This window comes from Argopecten irradians, chromosome 3 (genome assembly GCF_041381155.1).
Source record: "Argopecten irradians isolate NY chromosome 3, Ai_NY, whole genome shotgun sequence".
Classification (NCBI taxonomy): domain Eukaryota; kingdom Metazoa; phylum Mollusca; class Bivalvia; order Pectinida; family Pectinidae; genus Argopecten; species Argopecten irradians.
The window spans coordinates 12,902,349-12,915,822 of NC_091136.1; the positions used below are offsets into that span (position 1 = coordinate 12,902,349).

Here is a 13,474-nt window from a genome sequence, read left to right on the forward strand (position 1 = left end):
GAATCTCATCCCGTGGGTAAGATTCATAAGCTGTACGCCGAGTGTTTGGCAGAGTTGAGATTTCCGATCGTAGGCCTGCACTAAAGGGGGTGAAAGATTCTGTTTCTCTTACCCTGTGCGCCACATAGTTGTCTCTAATAATACTGTGTCAGCAATGCAAGCAATGATGTTTTGATCTTTAAGGTTATTTTCCCATAAACAGAGAATACTAAGTCAATTATTATGACGTCAAGTATACAAAACAGGGAATTTTTAAAAATGGCACAGTCATTGGCCAAATTGAATTATTGGATAAGATATCAATGAGCCATATCTCCATTTGTTTACTGCAAATAAAATCATGGAAATTTATGCCTAATTGAGATATCCTCCATTGTTGAGATATGAGCAGCTCCTGCGGTACGGCGACAACTTCTCTTCAATTCATCGACACAGAAATAACAAAAAAGTTGAAGTATGATTGTTTTTGGGTTTGTTATGTTAGTCGCGTACTCGTGTAAATGTGTGTTTATGTTGGTTTTTTTTAATTCAATTTGTATTACATCTACTGACTGCCGTAGATTGATTTATAAATTGTGTAAGTTAATGAACTAATAAACTGACGTGGTCCTATTATGTTATTACACTACTATGTATAAATTTACATTTGATAATTTGTCAATACATGTAAAACGTATAGTTTTAACAATTGAAATGAAGTTGTGATAGCACATATATCAAACTTTATATCGCGCGATTAACTTTGGAGACGACCCCTGTCAGAGTCACTGCTCATTCTCACATTTGCTCAGTTGGTGGAAATGTCTAATACCCCTCCCTCCCACGCCATGTGTCACGCATCTGAAACCATGCCAACCAAAATACATGTAGTGTTTGAAAATAGGACCAAATCTATACATATTTTCCATATAAAATATTCATTTTGATGTTTCATTAGGTAACCATAGCAAGCAAATGGCATCCATTTCCGCCCCTAAAATCATGTCAAACTATTATATATATAGCAATAAGTCATCATTCTGATTTGGCTGCCATTTTGTCTAGAATTTAGACCTAGTGATCATGATCCATGAATTTTTACGACAGTTATCGAAACTTACACACTAATAAATGATATAATTAGGTGCATTTGAATATGTATGTAACAAGAGGCCCAATGGGGCTTAACATCATCTGACTAAATACAATACAATATAGAGTAGAATTAATGTATAAAGAAAGTCCAGTTTGTTTTTAAAGAGTGTATCCTATTTGATCCCTGCCACCTTGAATAAAGGTTAAGGTCATTCATTTCAACAAACTTGGTAGCCCTTTATACCAGCATGCTACAGGCCCTATATCAGAACCCTTTGCCTTTTGGTCATTCTGAAGAAGTTGTTTGAATGAAAAGTTCATTCACGGCGCATAGCAGACAACGGACAGACGGAACATGATGACTATAGGGCATCCTAGAAATAGTAGTAAGAAGAACTTTTATGGATGGGTGGACAGAGAATTAACCAACCATGGAATTAAAGAAATTTCTAGCAAAATAAAATACTTTAAGACTGACTTGTTTAATTGATTCCAAACAGCCATCTGATTATATCTTACTCTGACCTTGATTTGGTAGGTGTCCTTGATATCCATCAAATGTTTCTGTAGGACAGATATCAATGGCTGTAGTAGATCTGCCACATGTCCCCAATTCAGAGTCGGCATGGCTATTTCCTCAGTCTTTGTGGCTTCGGATGACATACCATCTTCACTGGCAATGGAAATGGTAAAATAAGAAGTTATTGTCTAATTCAAAATTTGTGAATTCCAACAGAAATATATTCTAAAAATAAAGTGGCAACCCCCACTCTCCCCCCCCCCCCAAAAAAAACAACCTTTGAGACTAATACATATACTCTTGAGGGTGACACAGGGAAACCTTCACTCTCGGGGTAAGATTAATAACTTGTCAAAGTGTTTCATAGCTGAACAATCTTACCCAGAATTTAGATTTATCTCACACCTTAAAGGATTAATATACAAACAAATATAAATTTTGAGAATACATCAGAAAATTGCATCAGATGAATAGTAAATCAAGTCCCACCCAACAAAATGCCTAGCTTTTAGTGCTATCGGTTGGTTTTAGTTGCGATTTACAGGTATAGTGTCAACTACAATTCAGAGATGCGGTCACATGGTCTTGTGATGTCATTTCAGTCTGTGGCTTCATGTACAAAGTCACTAAGCTGCTATCATACAGTAACTGTTAAAACATGGGGTTGAGGGATATAGCAAGTATCTGATACCCCCAAGACTTTTACATATTTCCGGAGGAAAAGCCTCCACGATTGACATCATTACCTCCTCATAAATGCAGATGTTTTATTTGTTCCTGTCGTTCCTGCTAAATGCACTGCCCCCTCCAATACACCAATAAGCTCCACATACATCTCCATCCTGTGGGGATTGACAGACTCTTCTTCAATGACTTGCAGTAATTGCTGAAGGTGCTTGACAAATATTGGGAAAAGGTCACTGAAAAGAAGAAGAAAAGGTCTAGCTGTACACCAGTCCTAACTAGGTCCGTATCCATTGGTACATGTGTCACCTCAGTGCTACCCTCACCTCCCAGTAATAAATAAAGATGATAGTAACTAAGATCAAAAATCAGTAACAGTGACCTACTTTTGAAAGGTGATACAATGATAGCCGCACCTTGGTAAGAAAGTGTCTAGGCTGTACAGTAAGCATAGTTTGAGGACAGGAAACTCTTTATCTGTACTCACATGAAGGTTTCTGTACCTAGGCCATACAGTAAGCATAGTTTGAGGACAGGAAACTCTCTATCTGTACTCACATGAAGGTTTCTGTACCTAGGCCGTACAGTAAGCATAGTTTGAGGACACGTAAACTCTCTATCTGTACTCACATGAAGGTTTCTGTACCTAGGCCGTACAGTAAGCATAGTTTGAGGACAGGAAACTCTCTATCTGTACTCACATGAAGGTTTCTGTACCTAGGCCGTACAGTAAGCATAGTTTGAGGACAGGAAACTCTCTATCTGTACTCACATGAAGGTTTCTGTACCTAGGCCGTACAGTAAGCATAGTTTGAGGACAGGAAACTCTCTATCTGTACTCACATGAAGGTTTCTGTACCTAGGCCGTACAGTAAGCATAGTTTGAGGACACGTAAACTCTCTATCTGTACTCACATGAAGGTTTCTGTACCTAGGCCGTACAGTAAGCATAGTTTGAGGACACGTAAACTCTCTATCTGTACTCACATGAAGGTTTCTGTACCTAGGCCGTACAGTAAGCATAGTTTGAGGACAGGAAACTCTCATATCTGTACTCAGTTTGATGAAGGTTTCTGTACCTAGGCCTGTACAGTAAGCATAGTTTGAGGACACGTAAACTCTCTATCTGTACTCACATGAAGGTTTCTGTCTAGGCCGTACAGTAAGCATAGTTTGAGGACGTAAACTCTTATCTGTACTCACATGAAGTTTCTGTACCTAGGGTACACTTGTTGAGGACAGGAAACTCTCTATCTGTACTCACATGAAGGTTTCTGTACCTAGGCCGTACAGTAAGCATAGTTTGAGGACAGGAAACTCTCTATCTGTACTCACATGAAGGTTTCTGTACCTAGGCCGTACAGTAAGCATAGTTTGAGGACACGGAAACTCTCTTATCTGTACTCACATGAAGGTTTCTGTACCTAGGCCGTACAGTAAGCATAGTTTGAGGACAGGTTATCTGTACTCACATGAAGGTTTCTGTACCTAGGCCGTACAGTAAGCATAGTTTGAGGACAGGAAACTCTCTATCTGTACTCACATGAAGGTTTCTGTACCTAGGCCGTACAGTAAGCATAGTTTGAGGACAGGAAACTCTCTATCTGTACTCACATGAAGGTTTCTGTACCTAGGCCGTACAGTAAGCATAGTTTGAGGACAGGAAACTCTCTATCTGTACTCACATGAAGGTTTCTGTACCTAGGCCGTACAGTAAGTATAGTTTGAGGACAGGAAAACTCTCTATCTGTACTCACATGAAGGTTTCTGTACCTAGGCCGTACAGTAAGTATAGTTTGAGGACAGGAAACTCTCTATCTGTACTCACATGAAGGTTTCTGTACCTAGGCCGTTACAGTAAGCATAGTTTGAGGACAGGAAACTCTCTATCTGTACTCACATGAAGGTTTCTGTACCTAGGCCGTACAGTAAGCATAGTTGAGGACAGGAAACTCTCTATCTGTACTCACATGAAGGTTTCTGTACCTAGGCCGTACAGTAAGCATAGTTTGAGGACAGGAAACTCTCTATCTGTACTCACATGAAGGTTTCTGTACCTAGGCCGTACAGTAAGCATAGTTTGAGGACAGGAAACTCTCTATCTGTACTCACATGAAGGTTTCTGTACCTAGGCCGTACAGTAAGCATAGTTTGAGGGACACGTAAACTCTCTATCTGTACTCACATGAAGGTTTCTGTACCTAGGCCGTACAGTAAGAATAGTTTGAGGACAGGAAACTCTCTATCTGTACTCACATGAAGGTTTCTGTACCTAGGCCGTACAGTAAGCATAGTTTGAGGACAGGAAAAACTCTCTATCTGTACTCACATGAAGGTTTCTGTACCTAGGCCGTACAGTAAGCATAGTTTGAGGACACGTAAACTCTCTATCTGTACTCACATGAAGGTTTCTGTACCTAGGCCGTACAGTAAGCATAGTTTGAGGACAGGAAACTCTCTATCTGTACTCACATGAAGGTTTCTGTACCTAGGCCGTACAGTAAGCATAGTTTGAGGACAGGAAACTCTCTATCTGTACTCACATGAAGGTTTCTGTACCTAGGCCGTACAGTAAGCATAGTTTGAGGACAGGAAACTCTCTATCTGTACTCACATGAAGGTTTCTGTACCTAGGCCGTACAGTAAGCATAGTCTGAGAGAACATAAACTCTCTATCTGTACTCACATGAAGGTTTCTGTACCTAGGCCGTACAGTAAGCATAGTTTGAGGACAGGAAACTCTCTATCTGTACTCACATGAAGGTTTCTGTACCTAGGCCGTACAGTAAGTATAGTTTGAGGACAGGAAACTCTCTATCTGTACTCACATGAAGGTTTCTGTACCTAGGCCGTACAGTAAGCATAGTTTGAGGACACGTAAACTCTCTATCTGTACTCACATGAAGGTTTCTGTACCTAGGCCGTACAGTAAGCATAGTTTGAGGACACGTAAACTCTCTATCTGTACTCACATGAAGGTTTCTGTACCTAGGCCGTACAGTAAGCATAGTTTGAGGACAGGAAACTCTCTATCTGTACTCACATGAAGGTTTCTGTACCTAGGCCGTACAGTAAGCATAGTTTGAGGACAGGAAACTCTCTATCTGTACTCACATGAAGGTTTCTGTACCTAGGCCGTACAGTAAGCATAGTTTGAGGACAGGAAACTCTCTATCTGTACTCACATGAAGGTTTCTGTACCTAGGCCGTACAGTAAGCATAGTTTGAGGACAGGAAACTCTCTATCTGTACTCACATGAAGGTTTCTGTACCTAGGCCGTACAGTAAGCATAGTTTGAGGACAGGAAACTCTCTATCTGTACTCACATGAAGGTTTCTGTACCTAGGCCGTACAGTAAGCATAGTTTGAGGACAGGAAACTCTCTATCTGTACTCACATGAAGGTTTCTGTACCTAGGCCGTACAGTAAGTATAGTTTGAGGACAGGAAACTCTCTATCTGTACTCACATGAAGGTTTCTGTACCTAGGCCGTACAGTAAGCATAGTTTGAGGACAGGAAACTCTCTATCTGTACTCACATGAAGGTTTCTGTACCTAGGCCGTACAGTAAGCATAGTTTGAGGACAGGAAACTCTCTATCTGTACTCACATGAAGGTTTCTGTACCTAGGCCGTACAGTAAGCATAGTTTGAGGACACGTAAACTCTCTATCTGTACTCACATGAAGGTTTCTGTACCTAGGCCGTACAGTAAGCATAGTTTGAGGACACGTAAACTCTCTATCTGTACTCACATGAAGGTTTCCGTACCTAGGCCGTACAGTAAGCATAGTTTGAGGACACGTAAACTCTCTATCTGTAGCTGGTAACATTCAGGCTCCGTAATAGATCTAAAAACAATTTACATTCCAAGTGAAAAAATGTTAATTACTGTCAGTGACACGTAATTTTATCAACTTTAGTGATTCCTAGCTGAAAGAAACATAAAATCTACATTTTCATTTTACTTTAAATCATAATTTTAATATTTACAATAGTTTAGTGGATTGATATTGAATATCCTATAATAATTGTATATGTGGATATTTAGGTCAATTCATTAAAATTAGACTTGAAATTCCGCTCCACTACGATGATATACGTTACATTCCAATTTAACTAACAACTCCCTGTTTGGGGTTACCTCTGTATGACCTCTGTGTTTAGCCAATCAGCATCTCTCCTACACAATCTTCAGTGTGGTTAAATCTCTCAGAAGTATAAAAAACTACCAATACATCAAAAGATGTTCCGCTTCTAGGCCAGAGGTCATTCTGAAGTAACCCCGAATGGGGAGTTGTTAGATCTTGTTTTGGAGCGTATTGTAGAGCATCTTAGTGGAGTGGAATTACAAGTCTAATTTTAATAAGATTGATATTTGTGTGTACCTTGACTGGTCTCTGATCACATAATAATGATAAATGTAGATATTTGAGCTTACCTTGACTGGTCAGTGACTAAGTACTGCAACAGGTGTTTGTGTAGATGTTGGGTTGATATCTAAAAAAGAATTGCAGAAGTTAAATCTAAATCAGTTAGTCATTCACTCTCTGCAGCCGACTTCAAACAATCTTATTTTTTGGCAAGTAAACAATTAACCTAGCTTGTCAAAAAAAAGAAAGAAAAAAGGTACCATTTTTCCCTAATAAAGGCACTGGCTGAGAGTAAAATGGAGGATGGTATTTAAGGATTAACTTGAATAGATGTTTTATGTTATGGAGAAATAACATACAAAATCTATTCAAATTAATTCTTATTATTACGCCGTCATCTCAGCCAATCAGAAGCAATGTTACAAACAGCAACGTCATTTTTTCCTTTATGGGCTGATAAAGTAAATCTTTAAGCCAATGAAAATGCTCGTAACAAGCAAAATTGAATTATTTTCATTTACACTTTCCTTTTGGTGCATTTAAATAATTTATCAAAAGAAATAATTTCTATAGGCATGTTTCTTCTTATATCTGAAAGAAAATTGTTATAAATTGTCATTATTATTTATTTGGCAATATGTCAACAACGTTGCATGATTTTAGATACTGCTATAAAAGATGATTTCAACTGACACGCTACAAAACAAAATTACGCATTTTTATACTACAAAACTAGACGATTGCTGGACTTTTTATGAAAGGTGGTACTGTATTCGTCGTAATTAGCGCCCCTCCCCTTTTCAGGAGAAGAAATGAAGTTGTATAAACACCCCTATCCTATGGATTTAACAATGTTTTACAACGTGTGATGTCTCTAACCTCAGCATTGTTTCCCATATTACATGAACTTGTGAGTCTTTTTCATGTGAATCGAAACATAATAATGCATCTCAAAGGAAAAAAGGCATATGCATGTCAGTAACAGATTAATGTACCATGAGTCCAGAAAGATTGAAAACGTTGTGATTATTTAAATGCCCTGGGTACTAATTACGGCGAATACGGTTTATGTTTTGGGAACTGAGTTGATATGGTTACTGTCGCCTAACTAAAATATTCTGTATTTGCATATTACAGAGTTATCTACCCTTGCGGGTAGGTGTCGATTGTGACGTGACATGTTTGCGAGCGTAACGTCATACATTTCGGAGAAAACGACGTGAATTGTGCTTACAAAATAATGACGTAATAATTGATACCTACCCGCTAGGGAGCTAACTCTGTAATATGCAAAGATGGAATAGTCTGACTTACCAAATGAGCAGCAATGTGTCTGCCAGCCTGGGCCAGAGTCCTCATCAGTCGCATGGCGGCTGGGACAGGTGTAGCGTACAGGTCGGACAGGGGCCCTTCTCCAACTGGGGGGAGCAAAATACCATGTAATATCAGTCTGTAATCCAACTACTTATCCCATTGTAAAGTCAGTCATTCTGTTATTCTGTCAGATTAGAGTTATCTTGTTCTTTTTATAAAACCGGAAGATAAACCATTCAAAGATAAATTATAATTCTCAGGAATATTTTGGTTCTTTCATATTATGTAAATAAAACTGCAAGCCAATGGCTAACTGATACCTTCCCATAGATTTTATTAATGTTCATTTTGACATAGTGAAATAGTTGTCACTCCGGGAGAGGAGTCGGTTACATAAACAGCCAGTTTACCTCTTCCTTGCCCGCACATTGGTAAAAATTCCTGAATCACTAACTCCACTAACTGTGGATACAACACCACCTTAAACACAGAAACATTGTTAGACAGCATTACACCTTCAAAGCCAACATATCACATATCAATGTGAAAGAGCCTGAACAGTTTTATTTGTAATATTACAGATAATCTACACGATCATTAAGATATGCCAACCAGTTAACTACTCTCATTAAATAATGTTTGGTGATCAAAGTAAAATAATTTAAATTAATTATCTAGTTTTTGTGTTTGAGTATAAATATACTGTACACATATTTATTTTATCTCAGTCAAATTCTACCCCAATTGCGGAAAAATGTAATTTTTGCTTCATTAGCACGGATTTCAATTAGCGCAATTCGATGGTTAATACTGAAGATACAAAATTTAGCGCTACATATATAAATTAGCACTTCAAAGACAGCGCAAAACGCGCTAAAATAAAACTACAACTAAGATAATTATGTTTACAGTAAATGTAGATGAACAAAATAAGCTACCTTATATGCCATTGTGGAGGAGTGTCTGACTATTCTTGTAAGGATGCTGATAATGTGAAGGACAGTTGGAGCTTGGGGACGACACTGATCTAGGAGAAACCGTAGTCGTGGTAAAATGTTCATTCTCTCTACCAGACACTAAAATATAAAGATCTATATCTGAAAATTTCTTTTTAATGATAATATGACATAAATTGATATTTTGCTACTTTGTTAATATCTCAAAATATTAATATATAACTTGTAAATATCTGCATCAAATCCTCAAAGCATACCTATATGTAACTCATTTGCTTCATGTACAGACAAGGTCATAGAGGTTAGTCAAACAGTTCAGTTTAAGTATATAGTAAGACAAAACGACTTTGCATCAATACAAAAGTAATCTGAAAAATAGACTGAAAATGCTCAACTAACAATTAAAGGATTGTGTACTAAAAATTTTCCAGTAGTTGTAAGTTTCTGCTATATCTGACAGCTGTGAACTTGAATGAAGGTCAAGATCATTCGTTTGAACAAACTTCACAGTCCTTTATTCCAGCATGTCATAGGCCCAATATCATGTCTCTAGCCCTCTTAATTATTCACAAAGATGTAATTTCCAAATTTTAGCTATTTTGATCTCTATGACCTTGAAAGAAGGTCAAGGTCATTCATTTGAACAAACTTGGTAGCCCTTCATCCCAGCATGCCACAGGCCCAATATCAGGCCTCTTAGACATTCACAAGAAGTTGTTTAAAAGACTTTAGCCTTTCTGACCCATGTGACCTTGAATGAAGGTCAAGGTCATTTGTTTGAACAAACTTTGTAGCCCATCATCCCAGCATGTCACCAGCCCAATATCAGGTCTCTAGGCCTCTTTGCTACACACAAGCCTTTCACCCCAGCATGCTACATGTCTAATTTGAGTACCATGGGCCTTCCAGTTATTGCAAAGAAGTCCTTTGAATGAAAAGCTTATGGACAGCGCACAACGACGGATGAAGCACGATGACAAAATCCAATTAGAATAGGTCATTTGATTGTTTAAAAATGACATTTAAATCTAAATTCTGAAAATTTCTGGTGATTGAAAAATAAAATAAATTGATATAATACCAAAATAACATCTCGTTTGAGAACGTCTGCATCCGTTTCTTGTGGAGTGTTCTCGTCATCCTCCTCTGGTACAGCTTGATCCTGTGACGGGTTTAACTCTGTTACAACATGTCCTTGGTGCCAACAGAAAACCTGGTCCAGAGCAAGCTGTTCAAATCAAAATTAACATTTGTCTCCTTTCTCAAAATACATTAACATTTAACTCCATACTCAAAACAACATAAACATTTAACTCCATACTCAAAACACAACATTAACATTGAACTTCTTACTAAAAATACAAAATTCAGAACCAAAAAAGTTGAAACTTGTTACTTCGTAATTCAAGGGACTGTTGAAAAGATTTTGACTCATTCAAACTTCATTGCAAATGAATTGTCAAAATTAGGTATTACTTTACTGATTTCATGACCTTTTTTCACACAAAAATGCTGATTGATCCCTGCAGGAAATAACCGAATGCCAATCCCTCTAGAGTCCTGTCAACCAAACCGCTTGTACAATTTTAACATTATGTACTCGTTTCACTGCATTGTAGACGTAAATATAATGATTTTTGGCAGTATTTCCAAAATTCATTTTGAGCTCATACTTGACTTTGTATAATTAAAACCCATGCACTGCAAGTATTGTGATTCTCAAATGTTGGCAATTGTTGGTGGTGAATGTAAGTTTAGGGTCTTCTTGATTCATGAGTATGAAAATTAAGGCACATATAAATTTAATGAGATAAAAACGGTATAAAGCTAGTACATTAATAATCCGAAATAAAAGGCTGAAATAAATTCAAAGTAAAATAAAAAATCATTTAGTTCCCAACTTCATTTTTACTATTTTTATCAAAACATCTTTCAGAGCCAAAACTTGACTGACCTCGTCTGCAGGATTGACCAAAAGACTGTGTAAGGTATGCACGGCTGCTGACAGGACCATATCAATCTTATCATCCATGGCCCATCTCACCAGGAACAACACGCCTCCGTCCAATACTGAGGGCAGTATGGCTGTCTGTACCAACTGGCTCAGTTCTCCACTCCGAGCCTATCAACGACCAATATTACATTTAAATCTGGCTATCAAATTAGGTTAATTGTATTGTAAATGTTTGTGATGACTAAACTTTCATATTTTTCTGCTGATTAACATTCAAATATCTGACAGCCATAAATCATCTAGACATTAAGGCCTATTATTGTCCATTGAAAATTAAAATCAATATAAAAACCCATTATCCATTAACGAAAAAAACAAAAATGGCTGCCTGGCGGCCATCTTGTTGAACTATCGGTCCCAAAATCACAATATGCACACAACTAGTGCCCTAGGGAACCTACATATGAATTTATGAGACAGATCCCTTCAGTACTTTCTGAGAAATAGCGATAACAAACTTGGGAATGAATACAAAAATCCAAGATGGCTGCCTGGCGGCCATCTTGTGACCGATTGGTCCCAAAATGCAATATGCACAACAAGGTTCCTAGGGGAACCTAGGGGTATATGAAATTTGAGACAGATCCCTTTAGTACTATCTGAGAAATTGCGATAACAAACTTTAACTATCAAAATCCAAGATGGCGGCCTGGCGGCCATCTTGTTCACCGATTGGTCTATACCTATTAATTTGTTTGGTCCTGGCAAATTTCTTAATAAACTATAGTACCCAAAACCTGCATAATCCGGAACCTGTCTACTCTGAAAACCGGAACTGTCTAGGTAATGTTACAATACCTTTCTTTATAAAATTAACTTGGGCAAACCGGCAGCAATGTTTTCACAACATGGGACTGATCATGGGGCGCCAAAGGGGATTTACCTGTACCTGTATACTAAGGGCTAGATAGTGACAACTTTTCACTTTTCATTCGACGGTTTTTTTGTTACATGTGCATTGTATTTGTGAATATTTTTCACGGTCAATTCTAACAATAAAATATACACATAACTTCTGAGAGTTCATTTGAATGTAGCACACCGTGAGAAATGGATCGTGTACATGTACCACCATAGAAAAACAGGATGGAATACTGTGTTATACCATGTGAGATGTTTTGTGCTGTAATAAAACAGCGTGATTTCCATGTGAAACAAATTTGTGATAATTAAAAATTAGTGTTTCAATTCAATATATGTGTGACTGTCTTTAACTTACCCTGTAGAATATTCGTGCCATTGTGTTGAATGCTATAACTCGCTGTTGGGTGTTTGTACTTCGGGCGAGAAGGAATAGTTCTTCTAGAGTGTACCCGGCTCTCTACAAAATAGAACAGATATAACAATGACACAAAGCATGCCAAACATTTAAAGAGACACTTATATTCGCTGACCAAAATTTTCATCATTTGATCTTAAAACGAGATAATCATTAAGGGTAGATATCATTCTACCATTTTTCAATATTTCTCGAATCCTTTTTTTGCGACCTTAGCAATGTGCTGCTATATCGCGAAAATATCATCCCCGAGAAAATTACTGGCTATAAGGTATATGTATAGGCAAAGCATGTCAAGTGTTTATAGAGCTATGAACTATAGGCAAACTTGAAATACAAAACACTTTGATTCTGTAAAATCACTGATTGTTGAAAGGCTGTGTTCAAAGCCTGAAATCAAAAGAGTTTTTACATCTTTAGCGGCCATAAGCATGAAAAGACCAAGTTCACAGAACCCAGAAAAGCATATCAAAGTTCTGAATCACCTTATTTCACACAATGCCTGATTTATTAGATATTACCCTGTCCATATTTCATACTCCTGGTCACTATTTACCTTAGCTGTGTACATCTGTGCAGTATGGATGAGGTAATCTAACAAATCCGGGATTGTGCGAATGAAATAAGATGATAATTATGAAGCTTTGGTATGCTTTATTCATGAACTCTGCGGGTCTTTTTCTATAACCAAAAACATTTTATATGGAGATTTTTAAATCTATTACCAAGATCAGTGACACAAATTAGTCTAAGATAGTGGATGCTACCAACCTCTGGTTCGTCACCATGGTGATGTAAGCCAGAGGTCACGGGCAGGTCGAGATCAGCATGTATCAGTTGGCCTTTGAAGTCAAATGGGGTCGAGGTCAGCAATGTATCAGTTGGCCTGTTGAAGTCAAATCTTGCTTGCTGACCAGTCTTGAAATCAAAACAGAAACCATATACACTATGGTAATACACCCAATGGTTTGAATCACAATATCTTAATAGCTTTATACGCATTATCACCTCATGTGTAGTGCAAACAACACATTTTTTGCTTTGCATATGACTCCAACACTAAGTTATACATGCATGTGTGCTTGGAGACAGATGGAAACTAACTAAAGTCCCCTCAAATTTAAACAAAAAGGGACTAATAAACTGGACTCAACTGCTTTGGAAATATTTATTGACAAGGCTAGCATTCAAGACGCTTTGTGTTGGTTCTTGCTGGCTGTTATGCTATGTGTGATGTCACATCATCTACTGATGTTATAA

At 37.7% G+C, this 13,474-nt stretch overlaps 1 protein-coding gene across 1 annotated transcript in view; it reads right to left on the reverse strand.

Moving 5' to 3' along the window:
- The window catches only part of LOC138317579 (RNA polymerase II-associated protein 1-like), a 35,309-nt gene that overhangs the window by 13,915 nt on the left and 7,920 nt on the right, over positions 1-13,474 (reverse strand). Inside the window, 11 exon segments of the mRNA XM_069259351.1 lie at positions 1,600-1,747; positions 2,341-2,514; positions 6,034-6,129; positions 6,720-6,778; positions 7,966-8,069; positions 8,376-8,445; positions 8,904-9,041; positions 10,003-10,149; positions 10,876-11,043; positions 12,155-12,256; positions 12,986-13,132. Coding sequence (XP_069115452.1) covers positions 1,600-1,747; positions 2,341-2,514; positions 6,034-6,129; positions 6,720-6,778; positions 7,966-8,069; positions 8,376-8,445; positions 8,904-9,041; positions 10,003-10,149; positions 10,876-11,043; positions 12,155-12,256; positions 12,986-13,132 — 1,353 coding nt within the window.